The sequence below is a fragment of the Ziziphus jujuba genome, chromosome 1 (genome assembly GCF_031755915.1).
Source record: "Ziziphus jujuba cultivar Dongzao chromosome 1, ASM3175591v1".
In the NCBI taxonomy this organism is placed as follows: domain Eukaryota; kingdom Viridiplantae; phylum Streptophyta; class Magnoliopsida; order Rosales; family Rhamnaceae; genus Ziziphus; species Ziziphus jujuba.
This window is the reverse complement of record NC_083379.1, coordinates 14,419,357-14,447,108: the sequence shown is the minus strand read 5'-3', so window position 1 is coordinate 14,447,108 and position 27,752 is coordinate 14,419,357. Positions and strand designations below refer to the sequence as shown.

The following is a 27,752-nucleotide window of genomic DNA, read 5'->3' as shown; positions in this document are numbered from 1 at the left end:
GATATATGGACGATGTGTAGAAAAGTTGGATCCTACAGAAATACGATGTGATAGGGATGTGAAATGCTTTCTTCAAGAAGTGAGGAATGGAGGGATGACAATGATGCGGCCTCCATTGTATGTTGAGGTGATTTCAAAAGTTGAACATGTATGTAGAAATGTTCATCAAACAGCATTTGCTTCGAATAGTGGGAGTAATCTTCATTCTTTTTCTTGTCCTCCAATTGGCGGTCGTCTACCACAAGCTTCCGGTACTGAACCAATTCAGGCTACATCTTAGGAAATTATGGTTCAAGAAACTCAGTTTAGAGATCAAGTTGATGTTCGTGGGGGGGCCTGGACATCATTTAACATTCACGAAAGAGTTGATGTTGGAGGTGACTATGCTGAACGGTTTCCTAACGACGAGGAGTATGAGCAGTTGCATCATATTGATCATGATGAGAATTACAATGCAGCAGGGGATGATGTTGGTCATAATGATGTAGATTTTGATCATGAGTTGCCGGATAATGATAATGATATGCATCCTGAAATGAACAATGAAGGAGTTGATGATGTTAGGGTTCATCGTGCTACAAGTGACCACATATCATCGAGCAACAGAAGTGGTTCTATGGCCATATTTTCGTCAAAGTTCACTGGCTGTGAGAGCATAGTAGTTGGACAATTATTTCGCATCAAACGTGACCTACAGAATAAACTGAGTATCTATTGCATGCGAGAAAATAAGGAGTTCAAGGTGACACGATCAACTACACAACGGTATGAGGTTGTATGCTTGGAAAATACTTGTAAATGGCGACTACGTGCAACCACATTTAAAAATGGAGAAATATTTGTTGTGAGAATTTTTGATAATGTACACAGTTGCTCGTTAGATATCATGCATCGAGAACACAAGCAAGCCAGTAGCTGGGTTATCGGGCAATGTATCAAATCTAAATATGAAGGTATTGCACGTGTTTACAAACCCAAAGAAATTCAACATGATTTTTTGCAGAAATATGGGGTGAATATAAGCTACAACAAAGCATGGAAAGGTAAAGAGTATGCACTTAACAGTGTTAGGGGATCTCCAGAGGAGAATTTTGCTAAGTTACCTGCCTACTGTTTTGAGTTAGTGTCGAAGAACCCTGGGACTGTTACACGTATCAAAACAGACGATAATAACAATTTTGTATATTTCTTTATGGCGATTGGAGCAAGCATTAGGGGATTTAAATCCCACATAAGACCCGTATTGGCTGTTGATGCAACTACATTGAAAGGGAAATACAAAGGGTACATGTATATTGCATCGGGCATGGATGGCAATAAGCAAATATATCCTTTGGCTTTCGGCATTGGAGATGGAGAGAACGAGCAAGCATATACATGGTTTTTCCAAAACCTGAAGGATGCCATCGGAGATTTTCCAGATTTGGTGTTTGTGAGTGATAGACACCCCGCTATTGAAAGGGCATTACGCAAAGTTTTTCCCAATGCATACCATGCGTTGTGCACGTACCATATAAGCAGAAATATTAAAGCAAATGGACATGCGAAAGATGAATCAATAATACAATGTTTCATGCTCGCAGCTAGTGCATATTTGGTTGAAGATTTTGAGTTTTATATGGGGAAAATTGAGGCAAAAAACAGTAGGGCTGCCCAGTACATTCGATCATGTGACCCTACAAGGTGGGCACGTTCTCTTTGTCCATGTAGAAGGTACACTATCATGACCACCAATATTGCAGAAAGCTTGAATGGCATTCTGCTAGATGCTAGAGAGATGCCAATAGTAGCATTAATAGAGCACATACGGGATTTACTGCAAAGGTGGTTTTATGAGCGACGTACTGCAGGTGCAAAATTGACAAAGCCTGTGACTGACCATATGGAAGAGCAATTCAAACTACGAAATTTGGAGTCCATCGGACTACGTGTGAAAGCCATTAATATGCATGAATTTCTTGTGGAAGGTGGGAGTTTGAGGGGTACAGTTAATCTCCAATCAAAAACATGCTCATGCAAAGTCTTCGATCTTGATCAATATCCTTGTGATCATTGTATTGCCGCTTGCAGAGACCGAAAAATTGCTCCTTATGGCATGTGTTCTCATTACTACACCGCGGATGCATATCGTGCAGCTTATGCTGAGTCCATTTATCCTTTGTTAGATGAAAAACAGTGGCATGTCCCGGATGACATGGCAAGTCGCATTGTTCTTCCAGCAAGATGGACACGTAGGCGAGCCGGTAGACCGAGGATGCAACGCATACCATCCGAAGGTGAAGATGTTATTGGACGTAGATGTAGCCGATGCGGTGGTGTTGGACATTATAGGCAGAGATGTACGAATCCATTGTCTTATACTTCGAATTAGAAAGTTTTAATTTAGTGTTATGGTTTAATATGTTTTGATAATTATTTCATATCTTTTTTTTTTTTGAATTTAATCCTAAATGAAAAGATGCTTTCTGGAATTGATTTTCAATCTTTAGTTTACATATCATTTTATGAAATGTCCAAATGATTTTGAAAATAAAAACAAACATATATCAATTTTATTTTTATTTAAAATGGTTATTGATTTTAAATGTCACTACATTTTTTGTTAATTCCATCTTCATCTTATATAATATTTGTCTCCACTCCCAATTTTTTTTACCCTACTATTAACTTACAATTTCTTTGCCTAGAAGAACCGTCTGTAGGAAATATAATAAAGCCAACTTCAATCTATCATCATCGGCTTCATCATTGTCTTGACACTGTGCAGTCAGGAAAGCTTCGGTTATCTCCGAATTAGTGACCTTTCGCTTTCCGCCAAAATACGTGTCACTAATACGAGTAGAGATGTTAACCTGCCTATTGGGTTCGTAACCAAACCGTAGACCTGTAATTATGGTGAAGTCTCTCTGTGTAAATCTAGCACCATGCCCTCCAAAATTGAATATCATAGAGTCCTTGTCGTCGCAAACACATTGCCTATACAGCATGCTGTTGACGATGTGGCCACTAAATTGTATCTCGTTGGCCTTCAAAAAGTGGCCAAAACAGCTATCCTCAAACTTCTTTATTTGGGCTGGAGTCAGTTTGAACTTAATATCCGACACGGCTTTCCAGAAGTTCGATCTACAATTAACCTTTGCCCTCGATATCTCCGAGTCCCAAAACCTTCGTTGGTAATCTGAATCCATTTATCTGCAAATCAAATACAACAAAACATAACAGATGGAGGAAACGTTTTTTTCGACACGAGAAAAGCCTGAAAGACAATTTTTCCGCCTGGAGGAAAAAATTTTCCAGGCGGAAAATTTTTTCCTCCAGAAGTAAAAAAATTCCCGCCAGGAGGAAAAAAAGAGAAAATATTTTCCTCGGGGTGGAAAATTTTCCAGAACCAAAATAACATACACCTAACGGGATTTTCAAACCAGCGCATAATACATTATACATTAGTAGTGTACATTATACATTGATTCGTAAAGATAACCTATAGATATATTATGGTTTCACATTCAAACCTCCCATTATATTCAAACAAAAACACAACTTCACAATAGTTTTAATTTCACATTTCACATTCTAACCATGCAACACAAACATTTCTGTCACACCAAATAAAACAATATTATAAGCATAGCGCATAATGACAAGGTTCAAAATTGTAAAACTCATTCAATACAGCACAACTAAAGGTTTTCAGATAAGTTCATTTTCTATGTTGTACAGAGAAGCAACTTACATTAATGGGGGACAAACCACCACCAATGCTTCTCTATCTTTTTTGGAAATATATCTCTCTCTCTTTATCTATCTCTGTGAGTGTATGTGTAATTTTATCAGCTTGTACTTGTAACTCCACGATCGCAAATTTTGTGCTTCAATTTTCTGCTCAGTCCATCAGTTGCTCCTCCAATGCTGAAAGAAATAGAAAATCAATATTAGTAACCATGCAGCAATCAAATTTAGCATATTATATGTGTAAGATGTGCATATGAACAAGAGCATATGAGAAATTTGGAAATTTTCCACCAACAGAAAAAAACCACAAGAAGCATAAACCCTTTTAAACAAATATAATCCATACAATTAGTTATGTCTAACCAGTCATAAGCCAGATCTCAACATGAACACCAAGAAAAACAACTAACACTCCAGTTAAAATCTCTGTTCTGGTTGCCTAAATATGACCTATCAGTATCACAATAATGCAGCCTAGATACAAGTGAATCAATAGCCTTGCAAGAAAGAAAAATCAACCTCCCTACACGTAAGTTCACATAAACAATTAGGTAGGCAGATTTCCAATCTTCTCCTATGCCACAAACAGCAAAGTGAAGCCACATTTCAGAAATCCAATACACAAGTCCAACCTCAAAAGGAAAAAGGTGAACTTCACAGAAGTACTCATCAAGCTAATCCATGATCCATCTATGGCCTAATCACATAATAACATGCAAAAAAGGCAAGAATAATTCTCAGACACCAACTATTTGTGAGTTTGAATATAAAAAGTAAGAGTCAAATGGAAGTTATGGCAGAGATGAAAATAGCCAATCTTCTTTTCTAGCTACTGGACTGAGAGAGTGCATATCGAATCATTATCAAAAAACTATGAGCATTTATTTGATAAAAAAATAAATAATGATACTAACAGCAATCATTGAAAGCTATAATATTTCCCAAACAAAAAAAAAAATGAATTTCCACAATAATTATTTATAGAACTCTTATAATAAGATCAAAACTGTAAGGAGAGCTTCTAAACCCAAAAAAAAAAAAGATAAAAAGAAAAAAAAAAAGAGGAATTAAAACAATACCTTCATTAAAATTTGAAAGTAAGAAATACGAGAAAAGAAATATCTAAAAACAAGCATCACCAATCTCCCATGTGAAAAAGTCAGAATACCACAAACCTTTGATGATCTATAAGTACCGGTTTGGTAATTTGAAAGTCACCATGAGAAACTGAATGTAGTATAAAATATCACTCATGAAAACAACACAAGAAGCTCAAAGTTAATCATGGAAATGCAACAACAAACATTACACCACCAGTAAACACTCATGAAAACAGTTCTCACTTCTTTTCAGAATATCCATATTATATGGACATCACAGTAGCAAAATGCCAAAATGTAAATCTAATCCAACCCAGTTCATGCTTTTCTGCATATTATGAAAGTATATCATAAGAATTGACATTCACCAAAAAATAAAAATAAATAAATAAATAACTATAAGAATTGACAATTATTATTATTATTATTATTATTTACTAAGCTCTCAAAATGTTGTTGGAAAATGATAAATTTTTTTTTTTGAAAAAAAATATATCAAGAATCAAAGATTAAAAGAAACAAAAAATAAAAAATAAAAATAGAAAGATATTATGATTATCAATATGTGAAAATAACTTTTTTTAAACGAAAGAAACAAGAGAGAAAAAAAATCTTAACCTTTAAAATTATGGCCCCAAAAGCTATGCGGCTCAATAAAAATGGCGAACTCTGAATGCCCAAACGCCAAAAAGTGTTATATAGGATTAATTACATATGGGTTGAGTTTTTTAGTAGCGAGAAAATTGAGTGAGAGAAAGAGAGAGCCAGCAGTGCAGGAAAAACTGAACAAGGGTTGCAGACGAAGCAGAGAGAGAGAGAATAAATAAACTACTGTAATTTGTGTTGCAATGGGCTTCAGGTGTGGACTCCAGCTGAACGGGGCTTAGCATCATTATGGCTAGTTATCGAAAAAAATATTGGCTATTTTCATCTCTGCCATAGATAAGGGTACTTTAGTCCAAACGGGTAAAATATTGGTTAGTTTTTAAAAAAATAAAAAAATTTGCTATTTTTCTAAATTGCAATTATAAAGTGGCTAGTTATCGAAAAAACCCCAACAATAATGTATGTAAACCCACCTACTTTTGAAAATCAAAATCAAAATGAAAATAAAATAGAAAAACAGAGACAGCGGACAAAGAAAGAAAAAAGAGAAATATACCTGAGGATTGGGGATTAGAATCGTGAAAAGGAGGGATTGATTCCAGATTGAGGATTCTTTCTTCAAGAGCATCAAACTTGCGCTTCATCTACAGCAAAATACCAATCTAACAAATTCAAGTTTTTTTTTTAATATAATTAAAAGTAAAAAGAGGAAGAGTAAAAAAGTAGGAGGAACATACATGGGAGGAAAAAGCGTAACGATGGAGCATAAGATCTTTCCAGACGAAGCGAGAGATGGCGGCGGACGATATAGAGAGAGTCCATTTCCAAACCATACCAACCGAGTCCTTATAATCTTTTTCTCCTTTCTTTTCACTCTCGCTCGCACTTTGCCAAATTTGCCAGTGTTTTTTGCCGCTCTAAAATTCTAAATTATTATGCGTTTTGTAATTTGTCTCTCAAAAAACAAAAGAGAATTTATGTATTTTTACCAAATAATAATAATAAATGAAAGGATTATAATGATCACTGTTGCTGATTCTGGAGTTATTTATTTAGACTATACATTTATTGCTAAAAACAATTCAACATATGTCAGGGAAAAAAAAAAAAAGTCTCTTCTCTTATATAATTTTAATATTTCAAATCGGTTTTTACATTTTTTTTTCTCTTACCAAAGATTAGTTAATCATACAGTGTATATATATATATATATATATATATTTGATCATTTAGAATAATATTCCCTATTCTACTTCGATATCTCAACTTTTCATTATAAATATTAGTGTTGAATCAACTGAATTAAAATTACTTTAACGGTTATATAATATTGATGAGTAAATTTATTAATGATAATTAAGAAATTAATATATTATTTACATTTTCTTTCATAATTTAAGGTAGGATAGGCAGGTTATGGATATAGGTTTAAAATAAAACTGAACCACTATAAATTTTTTATATTTATTATGAATACTATTTGTTTCCTGCAATTTCTTTTATTCTTACTTGCGTAAATTATTAGTCACTAAATTATTTTTTTTTTCTCAAACAAACTTTGTTTTGAAAATTAAATTTTTTTAAAGAAATTCTTTAATCGATATGATTGATTGAGTCAAAACTTGAGAGTAAAGTTTATTATTGTTCAAAAAATCTTTAATTCCACCAAAAATTATTGGAACATATTTGAAATATAAATTTAAATAAATATAGGATAATCAATGAAAGTAGTAATAATAATGAATGAATGAATTATGATACAACAAAATTAGGAAGAACTAGAAATTAAGATTAAAAAGAACATAAAATTAGCAAATTGAAAAAATGATAACAGATACTGAACGAATTATGTATAAAAGATTAAACTTTATTGGGGTTGCACACTTATGGACACCAATACATAAAAGCACTACTTATTTCTGTTGCTATCATTTCGCCGTCCTTCCCAGTAGTAGTGTCATTGGGAATATTTTCATAGGACCTTAGGTCCTTGCCAGTAGTAGTGTTATTGGGAATATTTTCATAGGTCCTTAGCTTACCAGAAAGAGGAAGACAAATAGACTCTTTCAAGAAGTAGGTGAATTCAATGTCACGCAAGTGAGACATTGCACAGGCAATTTCACAGGCTGTCTGGATGAAAGTCAAGTAGAGAGCAAAAATGGCAGCCATAGTGGAAATACCCACAACCCAGCTGCTCAAATAGTGGCGTATCAGTCCCGCCCTCACTTGCGCATAGAGACTGCGATAATACTTGTTGGCCTCTGTAACTTGTATATACAAATACGACTCCTCCGAATCTCGACCAACCTCCTTGCATATGTTGTTTACTAATCTAGCCACCTCCATATTGCTACCTAAAAACATTGAGTATTGAAAATTCGAAAATTTATTTATCTTTTTTTTTGAAAAACACCTTTGAATCATATAATAATAATAATAATAATGTAACAGTGTGTAGAAGCAAAGATATTATAGTATTAATCCCTATGGACAGCTTGGTTGCAATTTCTACTCTTTCTGTGTATAAGTCTTTGTCAATGATATATTATGTTAATTATGTCTCCCACAATTTAGTCAAGAATGGTAAGTGTTCATTTGGATTTCCATGTTTTTCATTTTTGATTTTCGATGTTTTCTTATAGTTTTTACTTAAAGTTTAACTAAAATAGACATTCACATACAATATTACGAAAAACTATTCTATGATGTTTTTCAAAATAAGCTCATTTTGGATGAACAATTTAATTTTGTTAGATATTGTAATAGTCATTTATAATTTGAAAACACACACACACACACACACACTTTCCTACCACTAGGGTAATATAAATATATATTAAAAAAAATGATGTTTTTAAGTAGAAAAAAAATACCCAAGGAATGGTGGAGAACCTCATAGTGATGCAAAATTTCCACGTCCTCGGCGGAGTTAATAAGCCCATCAAAGAAGAACAAGTAGGTAGTCACGTCCGGCTTACATTCCGGGTGACATTTCTCATACGCTACCAAATTCCGAAACAGAGTCCCCCTCCGGTCGTCGATAAAAAGTGGCCCCAAAGTCAACGTCTTTCCGACCGGCCACATCGTCATCGACGACCTCCCCCACGTTATCTCAAGCGGTCTCCGACTTTCGTCCTTCTTGATCTTCACTCCGGCCTCCCTCAGCTCGCTTATTGACCGGATCATATGCATTTGCTTTCCTTGCCTAATCACGTCCTCCGACAACCCACCGCCGGGAAGCAAACTGTTCCTGAATACATCCAGAAAATGCTTCCCACCGGCGGTGGCGACGGAATATTCTTCCCCATGTATTGTAGAGCCTTCCGTACAAGTATTGGATGCTCCATGCAATAGCGGGTTGAAGAATCGAATGGTGAGTTCTTGAAGGGAAAGATTGGAATAACAATCGGTCGAGAAACGCGAAATTGATCTGGTGAGATCGAATAGGCGGTTCAAAACGAACATCGGGAACTGGTTTTCGAGCTTGATCAGGTCTCTCCGCAGACTAGGCAACATCCATCTGTTGATGATACTACAAGTACAAGGCCCAGTTTTGAAGCCGGATTTCTCCGATTCTCGAAGAAGCTCGACGAGAAAGCAGCCGTCGATGAGCATCATCTTGTTGAATTCGTCGTTATCCAACTCGTGTTTATTGTAGTCGGAGTAGCATTTCTGAGCTTCGACTCCAAGTTCTTCCATGGCGTCCATGGCGTCGAATAAAGCTGCTCGGTTTCCATGGAAAAGGCGGTGGAAGACTTGCTTCTTGAGATTCTCCATGGATTGTAGGTTCGGAAGGCCGTAATGGTAAGGGCCGATTGATATGATTGTGGGTTTGAAGGCTTTAGGCCTTACACTGCGCATGGTTTGGGGAACTTTGTAAATGCAGAAGGAGGTGGTTTCTTCAGGTATGTGATCATCAATGGAGTCTAGCTCTTTCGTGAGGGAATCTCTCCACTTTGAATGATAATGTCTTGTTTTTTTTGGTGCAGCGAAAGGAAATTTGGTTCTGGTTATTTGGTGGAATAGTAAACTGGTAAGGTGGTTGTTCTTCATAAGTAGTTATTGATGAACAAAGGAAGATTACTATGGATCAAAATGAAGTTTGTTTTGCATTACAGAGTTTTATTCTAGTAGAAATGATATATGCTTTAATTTATCTCCTCTATACATAAAATAAAATGTAAAAGTACAAACTCCCCCATTCACCACAAAAAAAGTCCATCTTAAAAACTCCAGTCTTTGTTAGATTTAAAAATGGAATACGAATATTTATATATTACTACCTTTTGCTCATTGGCCATCATCACAAGACTTTGGATCTTGTTTGTTCGGTTATTGTACATGACTTTGTTCTTCTCTTTCTTCACTTGCACCGCATGCTTGGTATAAGCATCTCTCATTTTAATTATCTTCTTTTTACAAATAGGATACTTTTCTTTGCATTTTGAACAAATTTTTCCCCATTAACTTGATTCTGTACTTGTAAATTCTCGGGAAAATTTTTGCCTTTTTTCCGAAGAAAATTGTTCTGGATTCGGAGACGTACCTTTTTCAGCAAATAACAAGTTAAAATCTATTTCAACGATCTTAAATTTTACAATCCAAAATCCGGGATTTGAACGGCCAAGATTATATTTGAAATTCCACCATCATTTGAAACAATTTCCTCACCCTCTAGCAATCATTTCCAAAACTATTGCTATCAGCATTTGTGGCAAAACTTCTCTGAAGCTTGCATTACTACTCCCAAAATATTTTTAAAATCTGAAATAGCTCTGGTTTCACAGGAAATATTACACAGAAGCAATAACATAGAATAAAACCCTAGAGGAAAGGAGAATTCTTGATCTGGAATTCTGGATAAACATCCCACTAACTTTATGGCTCAAAATGAAATAAAATGGGCATAGTGAAAACACAAAATAAAACAGAAAGGAAAGAAATAAGTCCCCACTTTTTTGGCTTCCCCTGTTGAGAATGGTCTGTGCGTCAATAAGCCATTCAAAAAGACTTCTCTACATCGCCACACGTTAATCAATGCTTTGCATCTTCTTCTTCACAAAACTTGGAATACTTTTCAGAGTCCATCAAGTTTTTCACTTCTCCAGTGTCACTCATCTCGACCTTGATTATCCATCCATCTTCATATGGACTTGTGTTAACCTAAATATGAAAAAAAAAAAAAAAAAAATGAAAAATTAAACATGACCCTTAAATTATGCAGGTAGCAGAAGTGGTGCAACTGCAAACATTCACGATGGCAAGTGTATAACAAAGCTATGTCAAACTTCAACAGAAAGAACTACAAATAGTTTAATCATGAATTTAGGCCAACATTCACAGAGATGGTCATGATTACACAGATGACCACTTCAATAAAGGTTAAGTCTCAATACGATGGTAGCAGAAGACTGTGTTCATTGCTTATTGTTATCATCAATCCCAAAAGTTTAAGCAATTAAGAATCAAGTCTACTTGTGAATATTAAGCTAACACAAAAACTCATAGTGCCTTCACATGTAAGACTATCCAAAAGATTAGACAAACAACTAGAATTTGATATCATGTTAAATGACTATCTTCCTAGAAAATTATTATGCAATTTAAGCTAACACAAACCAACACTTTTACCACTTACTATACCTTTGATTCTTCTGAATAAGGACCACAGAGAGATAGTTTACATAGAAATTAAATGGGGTTGTACATAATCATTGGACATCTAAAGTTGGGTAGTAGAAAAAATCAGACACCATACCTATAAATGGGGATATAAATCTTTCAAGAGCATGAGACTTACATTAAGCTCTAATAAGAAAATACTGCCACTTGTGAGCCTAAGTCAGCAACTCATGAAGCAACAAAAAGCATCCAAGTTATGCATTTTCTTTTACTTCCCATAGAATTTGCATGGGAGTATCAGTCAAAATTCCAATTACATATTTTAGACCCTGACGATTTTAAGTTTCTTGTTCCTTGTCTTCTTAATTTATTTTTTTCCTTTGGTTAGCAATGCATCAGTTTATTATTGCTGTTCCCTAAGATGTTGATCACATCTGCCCCTGGAAGTTTTAGGAAAAAGAAACTTTCAATTTTGAGTAAGGCCGAGAAGAATCCCATTACGAAAAAAGAGATACCCATCTTGTAGTGCTATCTATTATTTTGTACAACTACTTACCAATAAAATAGGGCACCAGTAAACACCGAAATACCTGTTCTTTATCTTGTTTCAGGCATGTCAAAAATAAAATTGCCATTTCCTTAAATTATGAGAAAGAAATATTTTCCATGCCATTCAGAGTCAGTTAGACAGGGTATTCATAATCACTAACCACTTTAGAATCTTATGACCAATTATGAGAGAGGAACTTGGTTTACAAGATTACTTATGTGCTGTGGCAACATTAAAGATGTGAAAGAGGGCAAGTGATTCATCCAGATAATCAGGTTACATGGTGATGGAGGGAAAAAGATATTATGGAAACAAAAAGTGTCTGTCTGAGGAGGAAATAATATCACAATATTGTGACTGAATCCTGATGAGACGAAGGCATAGAAATGAAGAAACATAACACAGGAGACAGAAATCACAATAACAGCCATACCTGATTCATATTTAAGATTACGGAACTACAACCCTGTACAAAGCCTAAGCCAAACAACTTCGACGACTGTTATAGAATGAGAATTTCATGACCAGGGAAACCAAAACATCACCACTCTTTGCATTTTTATAAAATACTTTTATTCTGTTACACCTACCGTGCAATAACCAAAATAAAGACAGACAACTGAGCACATAGAATGCTGTGACTTTATACCCTGGTGCAAACATAAAAACTTTGGTGCTTATCCTTGATTTGACTGACCACAAATGAAAGCACCATATGAAGTACAATATCTTACATATGACAGAGTAACTTCAAAATATCTGAATGGGATAAAAATGGCACATGGATTTAATTAAACATTTTTTATGAGACGAACAAAATCAGCTTATGGAAACTTAAACAAGAAAATAGCCTACTACTTTCTGTGTAATTTATAACTAAGAATTTCCTGCGTTACATGTAGCACAGTAAGAAAAATAGCATCAGCCAAAACAAGTGAAGAGACATCTCTCAAGTAATTTACGGTGCAGTATACAAGCAATGTAATAGAATAAGGGTACCTACCAAACCAGGCGATTTGTTAAGCTCCTCGTTCACTTGAACCACCTTTCCTGAGACAGGGGAATAAACATCACTAGTTGCCTTGACGCTTTCAACTGCACCAAAGCCGCTGCCCTGTGTTACAGAGTGCCCCACATCTGGCAATTCAACATACACAACATCCCCTAAATGATCTTGAGCATGATCAGTTATGCCAACAGTTGCAGTCTTCCCATCAACTTTCACCCATTCATGAGATTCAGCATATTTCAGATCCTTCACAACTGCACACAGGTCAATGGAAAATTCAAAATTGATGCAACTGGAGACAAATATTTAATAAATTAGATTATGCAGTTGTTTGCTAATCCCCTCAGAAATGAAAACATGAAAGAATAATTCTAACTTTTTATCCATGATTGCTTCAAACAGCATGTTGATACAGTATATGAGCTTTTGTATGTATGCCCATATAAAAAATCAATGACTAATGGATTGCATATTTCATCAGACGATACCACTACAAAAAGATAGAAATAAAACCAGAGAAAGATACATGCAAACAAAGACATAGATAGAGAAGAGACAAACCGTTCAGAAATGCCAAAAAAGAAAAATGTTATTTTATTTCTAATTAACAATGTCTTGCAACATCAATGATTGTCTATACCATCACAGGTTTTATATGACTACAGAGCTAAGAAAATATTGCCTAAAGAACACTCCACACGCATTGTCTACTTAAAATTTGAATGTGCTTTTTGTAAATATTAGTTCCCTTAACCAATTAATAAACATATTGGCCATGCCAACCTAACGTAAGAAATGTTAAATGGAAGAACACTGAAAAACAGAAAAGACAGATCATATAGATATATGAGAAAATGGAATTTTGCAAACCAATGGTCATGTATGTGCACAAATATATTTATAATAGAGCTTCCCAAATTTCTAAATTCTAACTACGATAAACCATATATGTACCTAAAAAAACAAAAGAGGAGAGGTTGTTGTGGGGGTACAAAATTGAAATGAAAACCCAATAAACATCTTGAAACCCAATAAAAATCTCCACGGAATATAATGTTAGAATCAAGAACCTGCTAATGATTTCGGAAGTGACTGCGAATTCATCAATGCTTACAAATAAAAATCATAAAAGCATATCACTCAAGTATTTACTAACTCTTTACATTTCGAGATTGAAAACAAGAAACGAAATTATTTTAAAAAGAAAAAAATCATATTTTTTAGCAAGAAATGCAGATCAAACATATTCACAAAAAAACAGAACAGATCGACATCTGCGCCTACACGAGAAACCACGTTCTAAATAGTCATTTAGCCGATGATCAGCTCACAAACCCAGAAAAAAAAAATCAAAATATTCAACCTACAGATTGATTAACGTCTCCACATATACAGTAAATCAAGAAAACAACAAGAAATAAAATGGAAAAAAACAAAGTGGGTCTGATCTACCGGAAGCAAATCCTCTATGAGATACTGAGACTCTGAGGTAAGAAGCAACCCTTGAAGCCCATAGAAGCCTTGAAGCCATTTCCAAATCGAAATACAACTGCCCCCTGCTTCTTGTTCCTTATTCCTACACAGACTGCACTCTTTCTCTTGTAGCCACGGCTTATATGTTGGTGGGTTGGTGGGCATTCTTTTGGTTTTTTTTTTTTTTTTTTTTTTTTTTTTTCATAGTATCACCTATCACTGTAGCAAAAATTCATAAATAATAATAAATAAAATATTAAATACAATGAATTTGAAAAAAAAAAAAAAAAAAAAATGAATAAAGAAAGATGGCAATCTTGTCGTCCTAGGTGGTGGGTCAATTTGTGAACAAACCCAGTAGGCAAAAGTTGGTGAGTGGCACCGAGGCGTGGCAGATTTATTATATGTATTATATTATACGTTGGGTCACGTGTTTAGCACGTGTGCCAATTGACGATGTCGTGGTGGTCTTTCGTTTTGGAACGGTTTGATTGGAAAATTTTCACCATATTTTGTCAATATTTTGGTTTTTTTCACTGCATGTATATCAAATTTAAATTTTAAATAGAAATTGATAAAAATTTTAAAATTTGCATTGAAATTTTTGATATTTATTTAAATATCCACAAAATTTTTATTAAAATTTTCATAAAATTTCTGAAATTTATATAAAAATTTGTATTAAATTTAATTTTTTTTTAAAAATTTATTCAAAATTAATAAATATTATTGATACTCAACTTTCTACTTATCCATTATTTTTTTACCATAATAAATTTAATATTTTTATAAATATTATAAAATATATAAACATAATAATATAAACAAAAATACAAATATATATACGAAATAAATAAAAAATATTATAAAGAATATGAATATTATAAATATTACAAGAAATATATTCTATACAAATATAGTTAAATAAATTAATAAAATATTAATGAATATTTATGAAATGTCATAGTAATAACTTATGAGTATTGTTTCAAATTCAACTACTATAAGATAATAATTTTGTATACAGTCAACCACCATATTTAATATAAAATCCATATAAATACATATTAATAATTACATATAAAATTATCTAGAAAATACAACTTTTAATAATTATTTTTTATATTTTATATTTTAAAATAATGACGAATAAAAAACTAATAATTTTGAATTATCCATAAATTTTATATAGTATTGAGTTGACATTTTATGAAATATAACATAATTATAATAATTATTTTATATATTTTAATTAATAAATATTTTTACTAAATTTGTATTTTTTTTTACATTTTTATTAATAAAATTATATTTATGACCACTAAAGCTTATCATACATTGATTGACTAAGAAAAATATAAAATCCATTCAATATCTTTACAATTTTTTAATCAATTTAGTAATTAATTGATTAAATAAATTAATCATAAAGTTTCAATAAAAATTTTTATTTTTTAAAATCAATTTTCATAATTTTTTATAAATTTTTATTGATATTCAATGATTTTGAATATTTTTATGAATATTTTTATATTTTAAATTCTCAATATTTCTATCGATACTATTTTTTTAAAACTTTAATTTCACTTATCATACCCATTTCAAGCATTTGGCTTTTGTTTTATTGAATGGATAAATTAGTTACGTTTTGGGTTAAATGCACCTAGCTCTCCTATTAACTATTCTAGGTTTTGCATTTTTATTCTATAAATTACACAAAGTATAATATTTTTTCTTGAATTATTGATTTTTATCAAATTAGTTTAATTATATATCTTTCAGCGACGAATTTTATAAGATTAATTGTAAATAATTAATGTTAGAGCATCTTTAAATAGATTGTTTAAAATAAAGTATCATATTTAAACATAAAAAGTATAATTTTAAAATTTTTTTCCAACAATATATTCTATATTATAAGTAGGATTTAAAATGGCCTCCAGGCTCCAACAATATATTTTATTTTATATTTTTTATATTTATAAATATTTATTTTTATGTTAATTTCCATTTTTTGCTCGAATTCTCTTTTAATTATTAATAATTAAAAGATGTATCAATACATAAAAATAATTAAAATGTAATAGTAACATTATAATCTATCCATTATTAAATTTAAATAAATAATATTCAATAGAAAAAGTAGATTGAACTTTTTAAATTTGAAGAATTAAACTCATTCTTTATTTTAAAAATTAAAATGAAAAGAATTAAAATGAAATCAGATTGAAACATGCTTTTAAAATCTTAACTTTTTAAAATAAGAAAACATAAGGGTGGATAAAAAGTAGCGAATAAAATGTCATGAAATGCTCTTATTTTATTTATTTATTTATTTTTGATATTAGAATTAGAGTAAAAGAATATAAATCTAGATCATTATATATATATATATATATATGTAAAAAAAAAGATAGCATAATATTTTGCTAAAAAAATATTTTATTTTAGTTTTAAGTAGTATGAATGTTTAAATATGTATATATATATATATATATGAATGTTTAAATATGTATATATATATATATATATTCAAAGGGACATTGTGAAGCTTTTGAAGACTGAAACCTTTGGATTAGAGATTGAATTCTAGATTTTGTATCAAATCCATCTTATTCTTAATTTTCATTTTAGAGTTTTATTATTATTATTATTATTATATGAAACAAAACTTGGATTATGTATGAGATTTTAGAATGTTGTAGAGCTAGAAATCAGATCCACAGTAAAATAGATACTTTTCTAGTAGTGCATGGAATCAAAATTAGGATTTTGTGTGAGGGTATTGGATATATGGAGCTAGCAAATATTGCAGGGACTACCGGAGCAAATGATTCACCGAAAAATGAAAAAAATAGACTATTGGAGCTTCCAAAAAACCGTAGAAAATAGAAACCCCTTAAAACCACGTCGTTTAATGAAAGACAGAGGCCAAAAAAAATGTAAAAAGAATACCAAAATTCAGCCCTCCCTCTTTCTGCTAAAGAAAGCGTATAGAAATTAGAAATGGAGGAAGAGAAAGCAGCGGCGTATTACGACGAGCTGACTCGGAAAGGCGAAGGAGCAGCGAGATTCAAACAAGGCCTCGGATATTCTTCCACCACCTCCTCAAATACCGAAAATGCCCCTCCCGTACGAGGCTCGGCCTTACTTTCTTCCTCATCTTCCTTCCTCAGCAGCTTCGTCAAGGCGTCAAGCCCCACCAAGGCATCGGAGTTTCAGAAACAAGCTGAGCTCCAATCCATCCAAGACAAGCTCAACAGCAAGAAGATGAAGATGAAGAAGGCAACCACCAGCCCCAAACGTGAAGGAGTAGAAGAAGAAGAAGAAGAAGACGAAGCAAGAAACCGACTTAGGGTTTCTCGGAGAGATGAACGGCATTCTAGCAGGAGGAGGAGTAGGAGCAGAGATCGGGAGAGAGAGAGGCGGAGAAGTAGAAGCAGAGAGAGTTACAGGGATAGAAGAAGGGACAGAGACAGAGACGGAGATAGAGATAGAGAGAGAAGGAGAAGGAGGAGGAGTAGGTCGCGGAGTGATTCGGATGAGGATAGGCGGAGAAGAGGGAGAGGAAGGAGCAGTTGGAGTAGGAGCTCATCGCCTCGGCGGGACCGGAGACATGAAAGGAGGAACAACCGGAGTTCGTCTTCTCCGCCGCCGCCGCCGCCACGAGAGAGGAGGTCAGAGAAGGACAAGGACAGAGGTGATGATGGGCTTAGAGGGAGAATGAGTAAAACAGAGAGGAATGGTGGTGGTGTTGATTATTCACGCCTGATTGACGGCTATGACAAGATGGTACATTTTCTTGGCGTTCATTATTTGTTTGCTTAAGATTGACAATTCTGAAAATTTAACCAATTCAGTTCTCCATATTTAAGCATATTTTACTTCTTAAGTTTAAAAGATATTGATTATGAAAGTAATTGGAGCCGGTTAAATTCTTATAAGTTCTGATATTCAGGTAGTAAAAGAGCTAGCAGATTCGGTGGAATATATGTGTTATGCATCGTTGTTCTGGTTTTTATGTGAACGAAGTTTCAAGATTGATTTGATACTGCTCTGACCATTTTCATCTCTGTTTTAGTTGAATGTGGAGGAAGGATTTAATTGTTTTAGGCTTGCCTTCTTTTTTATTTTTTGTTATACAGTCACATTATTTAATTTGGAATTGGAAGTGTATGTTTCTTTATATCGTTTTTGGTCCCAATGGTCAAATCTGATACCAAGCTTTCTTTCTATTCTCAGTCACCAGCGGAAAGAATCAAAGCAAAGATGAAACTTCAACTTGCTGAAACTGGTAATGGTTATTACATGTAGTGATCTGTTTGTTCTTACTTCTCTTCACTGCTTCAGTCTAAGTTATCTGCCAATCCATTACCTCAAATACACTATGTCGGGGTACACTTTTAAAAAGTTAGAAATAATTTGAGGTGGAATGAAACAATGTTGTTATTATGCACCAATGTTTTATGTTGAAGGAGCCAGCTATGGGAGAGAAAAGTATCTGAAAATAGTTTTTCTGTGAAAAAATAGTTAAGAAAATAGAAACAAAAAACAATATATGATCAATAACATATGGAAATTTCTAAGGCAAATTTCTTCTTTTGTTTGGGTATGAATGACAGAGCTATGAGATAATTCAAGATAAAAGTTACCTTTTAATAAACTTGCTAAAGAATCTCCTTTCAATTTGTTCTTCTTTTTCCTGCAGATCCTATTTTTAATATTTTCTTAATCTTAAATGCAGCTGAAAAAGATGAAACAAAAGGCGTGGGCTCAGGTTGGGAAAGGTTTGATTTCAACAAGGATGCACCACTTGACGATGATGATGAGATTGAAGGTTAAATATTTTTGACCCTGCTGCATTTCTGATATAGTCTTTGAAAAGGAACTTTCAACTTCCAAATTTTGGTTTTTTAATTTGCATTGTTCTGCCCATGATTCATGAATTCAATTGCTTGGAATTTTCAATGTGAATTTATTTCACCACATGCTGCCTCTGACATTTACTTGGCTGCAGCTGCCCTCATTGCTACCCTTTTTTCCCCCTCTTTTTCCTTTTCTCTTCTCGTTCCAGCACTTTTTTCTTAAGGATGTCAAATAAGTTCTCTTCTAAGACATCAGAAGTAACATGCAGATCCATTATGTGGATTTCCATATAGAAAAGCAGATAAATTCCACTAAATTCTAGTTATGGCAGTACTTGACAAAAACTATTTGCTGTTTCATTATTTTTGCTCCTATGCTCATATTGAATAAAAAGGAACATCTAAACTGAATGGTTAGTTATCACAGAACTGGTGTAACTGCATTACCATAGATTGTATTAAGGTACAAAACCTCCAGTGTTGATCTACAAGGACAACCTTGATTATCATTTTCAAAGGCACGCTAGTATTATAGCTTGTATTTTAAGCGGTAACTAAGATTGCCATGGCCTGATCCGATAAGAACAAAGTAGAGCTCATTGTACTTGTTTACCCTATCCACAGCTGCAGAAGATGATGGATCATTAGTGAAGCACATTGGGCAGACCTTTCGATTCTCTGCAGTCAAGGTATGTTTTCTCATTTAAAACTAAGGGATAGCTACAAAAATGTACTTAGGGTCGTGCCTTAACATTAAATAAGTTTTATTCTTATTCAAAAGACTCACAAATAGTCTATATCAAGTTACCAACACAATATGTTTGTATTGGATTTTCTTTACCGAAATAAAATTGATAAAATAAAAATGATCATGGAAAGTTATCAACACAATAAAAATTTTCGTAATTATCTATGCAATTATTGAAATGCTAGATGATCAATCCAATTAAAAATTGACAGAGCAATTTGGCTAGTTTATGGGTAAAATTGTTTCAGAACAAAGTTTAAGGACTAAATTGGGAACAAGATCAAATTGCATATATAATTTTTATTATCATTAAAACTGATGGCTTGTTTTAGTTTTGTTCTGCCATTCGTGTATTTTGCACTGTTAAGCTGCTCCTCTCTCTCTCTCTCTCTCTCCGTGTGATGAAAAACTGTTTCTTAGTTTCTTATGTTACTCATTTCATATCATTGTGAAGGCTAAAAGGGAGGAGCAAATTGAAACTGCTCATGATTTGGCCATGTTTGGTGCACCAGTATCAGTGCCACCAGTTACAACATGTAAAGAGGTTGTGGCAGAGGCCAAGGCTGAGGCTGAGGCTGAGGCTGAAACTGAGGCTGAAGCCAACGCTAAGATTAAGGACAGTAGTGAAATTGACCTTGCTACAAGTCTCCTAAGTGAAAAGGTATTCTTTACTTACTCGTTTTCTTTTGAGAGAGAGTGAGAGGATATGTAAGTTAAGTGTTGCCATACTTTTAGGTACTTGCAAAACAACAAGGTTCATGGCGTGATCGTGCTCGTGGCCCACCATCAAAAAGATTTGGATGACTAGAATCTTGTTCATCAACAAGCTTACGATTGGAGAAAAAAACTTACTGAGGGAATTCAACCTGTGCGGCTGCACCTAGGAGTCTGATACCATGATCAAGTTTTCATCTAGCCACTGGATTGCTGGTGTTGCCATTAACGGTGGAGATTTACTTAGGTTATTCGAAAGAAAGCTGCTTCGAAAGAAACTACAAAGAGAAAAAGGACTGTCAACCCTTGTACTACTGCTCTGCTCAATGCCCACTCTCTACTAAAAATATTCTGAGGTTCTGAACGTGCAGAAAGATTCTGCTATCTTTCTAGGATAACTTGTTCGAATAATATACGGGATTTAACGAGCTTTGGCATCTTTACAAAATTCGAAAAGGCTGAAACAGCAATAAATATAGAGTGTAAAAGCCAGATGATACATTATTTATACGACAAGATCACACTTGTTGGTGATGAGCTAGTTAAGTGGGATCTAAGAAAATTTCTTTATTTGGAGTTCTTGTAGTTATACCTCTTAAAATCTCATCTACATTTGATCACCGATGTCAAATGCCAGGCACACCATGTAATCTCAAATTGTCATTGAGAATTTGAAGATCATTATTTGGGTGCAACCAATTGTTAATGTTACAGCTCTTGATTTATCATGTTTGGTGACTAAAAACAAAAAGGGCAACAAGTGTAAGGTCGCTATCCTTTCTATCATATATAGCGATACAATCCAAATCACTCAAAAGGAAGAATACGCAATAAGAGTACTGAGGGTGGAATGCATTATTAAACTAGAGAAACGATTTATACAAATTCTTAAACTAAAGTTGGTCTAAGAGTTTAATTACTGAAGAGTAGATATTTTATGAGAAACAAAAACCAAGATTAAGTTCTACCGTTTTTCTTGAATCATTAGCAGACGTGATTCAGATAAACTGGACTTGGAGTGGATGAAACAACATATTATTGTTGCAGTATTTTATCCTTGCAGGACTAAACGCACCCTGTCAGTTCATGGTACATACAGGTGATGATTTTTGTGCATCAACACAAGAAGTAACCTCAAAAAAATAAAAAAAAAATAAAAAAAGGAAAAAAGGAAAAATCATATAGAAGATAGAATCCAAGTAAACCATCATTAGCATAACAATTTCCTACTCTAATATGCATAATTACGATTAAAATGCATGCATCTAATAAACTTTCTTTAATATGATAATATTGCATAAACAAAAGTTTGCCCAGAAGAAACTTTCCATGGAAGAACTTATGTAATCCCTAACTTTGTACACCATCATTGAGTGAACATCTATCTGCTACCCAAATAAAACCGTAGCTATTCGGCATTATCGATTAAGTTATAGACATCCATCAGATGGGTAAAACAGCCCTCACATCCTTGTGCATGTTTCTAATTACAGTTGTTATCTGCTTAGTTTGATCTTCACTTGAACATGCTGAAAGAAGTACTTTAGCAGTTCCACCATCTGGGTAGCAACCAGCATCAATCATTTCTTCGAAAACTTCCAAGCATTTCCTGTATAGTTTCTTTCTAGAGTAAGCTCCAATACGAGAAGTCCAAGTCACAACATCCGGTTTTAAGTTTTTGGTCTGAAGCAATTGAAAGAGCCCTTCCATTTTCTCGAAAAATCCTGCCCGTCCATACACGTTGATCAAGATGTTATATGTACTGATGTCAGCGACATATGGTCCTTTTTCCATTGCAGTTAGAGTGTCCTCCATCTTTTCAAACTGGCCTAACCGGCCATATAAGTTCAGCATACTGTTAATGACAAAAGTGTCTGGCTCTAGCCCAGATTTGTGCATCTGATTTACAATGTCTTCACATTTAGCCACATCTCCGATTCTTGAGTAGGCTGACAAGAGGAGCATATGGGATTTCATTGTTGGAGTTATCCCAAGTCTTTTCATCTCTTCAAATGCAGCTTGAGCATCTAAAAAGCAAGAAAATAAGAGCTAAAATAGTGCTCCAATAGCTAGAAGCTGAATGGATAAAAAAGTATTATAATACTGAATAGATTTGGTATGCCTAGAATGAGTATAAGTCGCAAACCAATTGTGGCTTGGCTTGACGTTACTTTATCACATCCCAAGTAGTAAATAAGAGAATTAGAGCTGAAAATACTTTGAGCAATTTGAGAAGCATGAATTATTCTAATTTCTTGTGCAAGGTAAAATATGCAGTCTCTATTTTGTTAGAATATATAAGCTATAGTAGTGCTTGCATTGCAGATTATGTTTGATGGGACATTAATTTATACAATGAATAGAATACAAAAGTAAACAAGTTTTTGAAGTTAAGATTTACCCTCATGAAGGCCAGCTCTTCCATATGCATCTACTATGATATTATATGAAGCTCTATCTGGTTCACACCCCATGTGCTGCATGAGTGAAAAAATTTCAGCAGCCCCGTAAGGAAAACCTGCACGACTGTTAGAAGAACTAAAATGGGGTTGCAACTCCTCAAAATAACTTGAATGAAGTACTAAGTTGAGGGTCTTATAATGATTTTAGTTCTAAGCAAGGACTTAAAGATGTAGATTGAAAATATTCCTTCTCTCTCCAAACTTTCCATCTAATCGGGAAAAAAAAAGGCAAACAAATAGCAGGAAGGAAAATGGATGGGCAGGAAGTAATACATGTATTTCCTCTAATAATATCATTAGCAATCTCCAAAAACAAATTTATTTAAAACCTTATTAATATCCCCAACAAAGATATAGTCAGAGTAGACACCAGAGGTTAACTCCCTAGTGAATAAACATTGGCTGTCCTATTTTTGATGAAGAATGTCTTCAATGTGTTTTTGATGCCATATCCAAATTACTATGTCAACCAACCAACAAGTTTAGTGGTGCTATTTAATTTTTATAACAGTCTTAACAGATCTTTTTTTAAGTGATAAGATATTATTACCTTCTTTAATCTACTACATTACCGAATAATATACTATGGTTTTTGTGCAATGAACATATTCACAACTCATACCAATGTCATACATGACCAAGTCTGCACGCTACTGTCAATAAACATTTCCTTTAAGCAGCCAACTAAATGATCTAAAATTTTCGTAGTTAGCACTAATATGTTTTTGTTAAGTTTTCTCTTTTTTAGTAATAACATTATTTTGAGAAAACCAGATTCAGTATAATGCTGCAAAACAGCTTTATATTAAACAATAGACGAAACATTTAAACAACTGGACTTCGAAAATATTGACCTGTAAGCTTCCATAAGGGCATTATAAGCATACACATCAGGCTCATGCCCAGCTTCTTGCAGTTGCTCAAATATTTCTTCTGCTTTTTCACAAAGTCCCTCCCTAGCAAATGCATTCACCAGAGCAGTATATGTGCAGATATTAGGTTTGCACTTTTGACTTCTCATTTCATGAAATACCTTCAAGGCCATGTAGGATTTACTTGCCTGCATAAACCTTAGCTTTTGAGGTAAACATAGTGGCCCAAAAAAAAAAAAAAAAAGAGAGAGAGTGAGGACTATGTTTAAATATTTTTCATTCCAAATTTTTTTGGTGAATCTGAAGCACCTTTTGTTCTCAGGGTTGTTAAGATAATAATAGCAACAAACTTTGACTCCAGTGAAACTTATGAAGTTTGGTCATTAATCTATTCTAGATCCATGTAGACTACATCAAAATCCGTACAAAATATAATTTGAATCTAAGTAGAGCTCACCTTTCCATATAAGTTTATCAGCATTGTGTAAGTATCAGTTGATGGTTGGCAGCAATCTCTCTTCATTCTTTGAAATATCTCTTCTGCTTTCTGAGGGTTTCCACTTTTGATCAACCCATCAATAAAGGCATTGTACACAGTTGTACCTGAGTAAATGAGCTTTCCACATAAATTCACTACATATTTTACTTTCAAACTATTTGTGATTCTCTTCAACTTTGTAAAAAAATATTAACACGATTAGATAAATTTATGAAAACAAAGAGGACAAAGATTTAAACCACACAGATAGACCAGGAACCAGATGTATAACAATCTCAGGAATAAGATCTTAGTAACGTGAAAAGAAATCTCAAACCCCCTTCATTAAACACAAAAGACACTGCTCTCCAAAATAATGCCGTCTCCTTTTCCCTACTGCCTCTCTTCTGGGAATTGAGTTTAAACACCAAATTCAGAAATACCCAAGACACAACAAATAAAGCTTACATGAGAGACAACTGCCTCAGCACACCAATGCAAAAACATATAAGGTCTTCGTAAGTAACTCTAATAGCCAGGGAAGTTCTTATGACGTAAACAATATTATGCATAGCCATACATGTTTTGTTGACAAAAGAAAATATAACAGTAGTTTTTAATCCAGACCATATTAAGAAGATCTCACAAGTTATGTAAGTGAAGAAAATGGATAAAGAAGCATACTTGGGGGAAGACCATATTTTCTCATTTCATAAAAGACAGCTTCAGATTTTTCTAATAAGCCACACTTGCAATAAGCCTTTATAAGAAGGGCATAAGTATCTTCAGTGGGAACACATCCGGCTTCAAGAAGTTCTAAATATGATGATTCAGCCTCCTTATATAGAGATTTCTGCCCATATGCCTCTATGAGTAAATTGTAGCAAATGACATCTGGCTTGAAGGAGCTTTTGCACACCATCCACTCAAATACCTGGAGAGGTGATTTTATTTCACCTCAATATAAATTTGAAAGATAATGTCAAAAAATCAATTTGAGATGCACACCAAACTATTATAGGATAGCAAATGTATTGAAGCTAACTGTTCTGTGAATATTTAATTGCTCTGTTTTGCTCTTGCATTTTGCTTGTTGAGCATATGCACATACATGAATATACAACTTAAACTGATGGCATAATAAAAAATTTGTAATGAGAACTACTTGAGAAAGCCATGACTTAACAGTATCATTATCTAAAACATATTGAGAACAGAGTGACCAAGTAAAATATTAGAATTCTTAGCAATTTAAAATGTATGAACAACATATTTTTAATTAAAATTTTAAAAGGAGCTAAACTTTGATCAGAGCAAACAGAATTTCCATCAATATATCACCACATCTTATTTGTTTTTTACTTTTCTAAATATCAGAACTTGTGAGAACAAAGTTATACATAAAATGTTTTGCTCCCTAAAATGGTGACAAAATCAACACCCTTCAACATTACAATCAAACAAAAAATTTAAAATGAATTGGTACTGGTTTCTCACCGACATGATGAGATCCCACCTCCTATTGAGGCGAAGTTGAACGGCTACATTGATGATGTCGTCCCATATGGTATGAGAGGCAGGAAGGCTATCAAGAACTTCCCAAATTCTGTTTTGATCCACTTCCTTCTGCAGAATGTCCAGAAGCTGCTGAGCGGTGGGGCTCATAACTGGGAATATTCCATCAATAAACCCAGAACCATAAGTCCATCCTCGTCCCCTTAAAGAGCCACCTGTACAAATATAATAATATCAAATATTTGAATATAATGCAGACTATAACATTAGTTGCAAGTAGTTAATAATGGAGTACAAAAGTTCCTTACATTTTTTCCTAGACAGTTTCTTTGGATTAAAGCCTCTCACTTTGCCACGTTTGTCTATATAAATTCCATCAGGCTTAGTCTTCTTAACAGCTCCCCCAGCAGAAAGTTTTGCTTTACATATAAACTCACTCTTACACTTTCTCGGGTCTAGTAGTATGCAACTAATTGTGCATTCAATGGTCAACCTACACAATTTCGACCAAATAAAAATGTATAATTGATCAGTGATGCATAAACTCTTAGAGCACCTATCTATTAAAAACCATGACCTTAGAAGACTTATGAGTAGACCAACAGATTAGGATACCGTTTAAAATCAAAGCATATGGAATAAACAACCATAACAGCAAGTAACAGTGACAGCCAAAGTGAAATTTACAATGTATGCTACATATTGAACATGAATTTTAAGTTTTAACCAGTGTCTTTCAATGCTAAATTGATAATAAGATTGGCAATAAGTTTACGGAAAGAAGACAGTAACTATAAAAAATATCATTACGATCAGAACATGAAGAAGCCTCTTAAGCAAGGTATACTCTCACCAAACACTAGCAGAAGCAAAGAAAACGTACATGAGAACATAGTGTCTTAATTAGCAATACCCAGATAACAAAACGAAACATTTTAAATCGGAGGAATGCTTGTTTGAGTCCATGAAAACCCATTTCAAACAAGCCTTATCCTGTTGCTTCATTATACCAAGAAAATTACATACATAATGAAAAGAAATAATTATATAATAATTTTGAAATGTAATAATGAGGGGGAAAAAAAAAAAAAAAAAAAAAAAAAAACAAGGTTTCCAACATTCTACTCAGTAGCATTAAACAATGAGTTCCAATTCTCCACCCATGTGGGTGCGTGCGTGTCCATTAGTTAAGCCATCAATATTAATGTAAAAGCTGTTTTCTGATAAAAATTGGGCAGCACTTTTGAAAACCCATATTTCAGAAACGATCATTAAACGTTAAAATTTAGAGCAATGTAAACATATGAAACTCACCACAAGATAAAATAAACTGCCCATTTTGATGAATTAGAATGAAGTTGGAAAGAAGAAAATGAAAAAAAAAATAATATAGTAATAAAATAAAATAAATAAAAACAAAGAACAGAAGCTTGCAGTGCATAAAAAGACTGAGAATTGGGAGGAGGTGGTAGAGTTACATGAATGCTTGGAGGAAGAGCTTCCAGTTGGGTGTCTGGTGTGTGAACTTTTCCAGTGTACAAGACAAAGATATTTTAAGATAACGGTGCATTGATGTTTTGAAATATTACACGTGTGGACATTAGAATTTTTTAATTCTTTATTCCAAAAGGTGAAGATTGTAAGAACATCATCCATGAATCACCAAAATATATATATATATATATATATATATCACACAAGTTTAGGCACGTAAGTCTGAGCCCCAAAAAATTAAAAAATTAAGGAATTAAAAAAAATGGAAGTTTGAGAATTTGTTATATAAATTTTATAATATAGCATTTGTTATATTTTTAATTAAAATATTTTCATTTAAGATAAAAATATATATATATATATATATATATTTTTAAAAAAAAAGATTTATAATATTTTAAGATTAATTTTTTTTTCTTCATATAACTATTAGTTATGTCCTTTAAAATAAAACTTTATAAAAAAAAAAATGACAAATCCACCAAATAACACGAACAGAGTAACCATGTAAA

At 33.3% G+C, this 27,752-nt stretch overlaps 4 protein-coding genes and 1 long non-coding RNA gene across 7 annotated transcripts; 1 reads left to right on the top strand and 4 right to left on the bottom strand.

Annotated features, from left to right (window-relative positions):
• Positions 1-3,593: 3,593 nt before the first annotated feature.
• LOC132800218 (uncharacterized) lies at positions 3,594-6,368 on the bottom strand. Its single transcript, XR_009635101.1, has 3 exons — positions 6,176-6,368; positions 5,995-6,082; positions 3,594-3,909 (listed from the first exon to the last, which is right to left on the bottom strand). It is a non-coding gene; the product is annotated as an uncharacterized LOC132800218 (long non-coding RNA).
• An 899-nt stretch (positions 6,369-7,267) lies between these two features.
• LOC107419830 (UPF0481 protein At3g47200) lies at positions 7,268-9,681 on the bottom strand. The gene is made up of 2 exons (XM_016028647.4): positions 8,312-9,681; positions 7,268-7,792 (listed from the first exon to the last, which is right to left on the bottom strand). Exons 1-2 carry the CDS (start codon positions 9,489-9,491, stop codon positions 7,323-7,325), a joined length of 1,650 nt encoding a protein of 549 aa, XP_015884133.3. The 5' UTR covers positions 9,492-9,681; the 3' UTR covers positions 7,268-7,322.
• Positions 9,682-10,146: 465 nt separating this feature from the next.
• Positions 10,147-14,308, bottom strand: LOC107419686 (glycine cleavage system H protein 2, mitochondrial). Of its 2 annotated transcripts, none has more exons than XM_016028464.4 (3): positions 14,072-14,308; positions 12,614-12,873; positions 10,147-10,601 (listed from the first exon to the last, which is right to left on the bottom strand). In XM_016028464.4, the coding sequence occupies exons 1-3, from the start codon at positions 14,148-14,150 to the stop codon at positions 10,473-10,475; spliced, it is 468 nt and encodes a 155-aa protein (XP_015883950.1). In that variant the 5' UTR covers positions 14,151-14,308; the 3' UTR covers positions 10,147-10,472. The 2 variants fall into 2 exon arrangements, with proteins under 2 accessions (XP_015883950.1, XP_024923720.1); XM_025067952.3 differs by having other exon boundaries at positions 14,054-14,273.
• Positions 14,309-16,906: 2,598 nt separating this feature from the next.
• LOC107420935 (uncharacterized) lies at positions 16,907-21,147 on the top strand. Its single transcript, XM_016030028.4, has 6 exons — positions 16,907-17,884; positions 18,335-18,386; positions 18,837-18,929; positions 19,582-19,646; positions 20,160-20,366; positions 20,441-21,147. The coding sequence occupies exons 1-6, from the start codon at positions 17,099-17,101 to the stop codon at positions 20,507-20,509; spliced, it is 1,272 nt and encodes a 423-aa protein (XP_015885514.3). The 5' UTR covers positions 16,907-17,098; the 3' UTR covers positions 20,510-21,147.
• Positions 21,148-21,582: 435 nt separating this feature from the next.
• On the bottom strand, positions 21,583-27,374 carry LOC107420930 (pentatricopeptide repeat-containing protein At2g35130). 2 transcript variants are annotated; one of them, XM_016030014.4, is made up of 8 exons: positions 27,225-27,374; positions 26,055-26,239; positions 25,729-25,961; positions 24,916-25,165; positions 24,211-24,356; positions 23,736-23,941; positions 22,821-22,945; positions 21,583-22,446 (listed from the first exon to the last, which is right to left on the bottom strand). In XM_016030014.4, exons 1-8 carry the CDS (start codon positions 27,314-27,316, stop codon positions 21,863-21,865), a joined length of 1,821 nt encoding a protein of 606 aa, XP_015885500.3. In that variant the 5' UTR covers positions 27,317-27,374; the 3' UTR covers positions 21,583-21,862. The 2 variants fall into 2 exon arrangements, with proteins under 2 accessions (XP_015885500.3, XP_024925143.3); XM_025069375.3 differs by having other exon boundaries at positions 23,769-23,941.
• Positions 27,375-27,752: the final 378 nt, after the last annotated feature.

What these genes read in the sequence shown, in the direction of transcription:
- LOC107419830 (XM_016028647.4), bottom strand. Translation starts at nt 9,491, where the DNA reads ATGAAGAACAACCACCTTACCAGTTTACTATTCCACCAAATAACCAGA. An exon ending in GGTTCTCCACCATTCCTTGG is followed by an intron (nt 7,793 to 8,311) that starts GTATTTTTTTTC and finishes CAATGTTTTTAG; the next exon opens with GTAGCAATATGGAGGTGGCT.
- LOC107419686 (XM_025067952.3), bottom strand. Translation starts at nt 14,150, where the DNA reads ATGGCTTCAAGGCTTCTATGGGCTTCAAGGGTTGCTTCTTACCTCAGA. An exon ending in CGGTAGATCAGACCCACTTT is followed by an intron (nt 12,874 to 14,053) that starts GTTTTTTTCCAT and finishes ACCTGTGTGCAG; the next exon opens with TTGTGAAGGATCTGAAATAT. An exon ending in TTAACAAATCGCCTGGTTTG is followed by an intron (nt 10,602 to 12,613) that starts GTAGGTACCCTT and finishes TTTCATATTTAG; the next exon opens with GTTAACACAAGTCCATATGA.
- LOC107420935 (XM_016030028.4), top strand. Translation starts at nt 17,099, where the DNA reads ATGGAGGAAGAGAAAGCAGCGGCGTATTACGACGAGCTGACTCGGAAA. An exon ending in TTGACGGCTATGACAAGATG is followed by an intron (nt 17,885 to 18,334) that starts GTACATTTTCTT and finishes TTCTATTCTCAG; the next exon opens with TCACCAGCGGAAAGAATCAA. An exon ending in CGATGATGATGAGATTGAAG is followed by an intron (nt 18,930 to 19,581) that starts GTTAAATATTTT and finishes CCCTATCCACAG; the next exon opens with CTGCAGAAGATGATGGATCA.
- LOC107420930 (XM_016030014.4), bottom strand. Translation starts at nt 27,316, where the DNA reads ATGCACCGTTATCTTAAAATATCTTTGTCTTGTACACTGGAAAAGTTC. An exon ending in CTCTTCCTCCAAGCATTCAT is followed by an intron (nt 26,240 to 27,224) that starts GTAACTCTACCA and finishes GAAATTGTGTAG; the next exon opens with GTTGACCATTGAATGCACAA. An exon ending in AAGAGCTGGCCTTCATGAGG is followed by an intron (nt 22,447 to 22,820) that starts GTAAATCTTAAC and finishes CTTGCTTTTTAG; the next exon opens with ATGCTCAAGCTGCATTTGAA.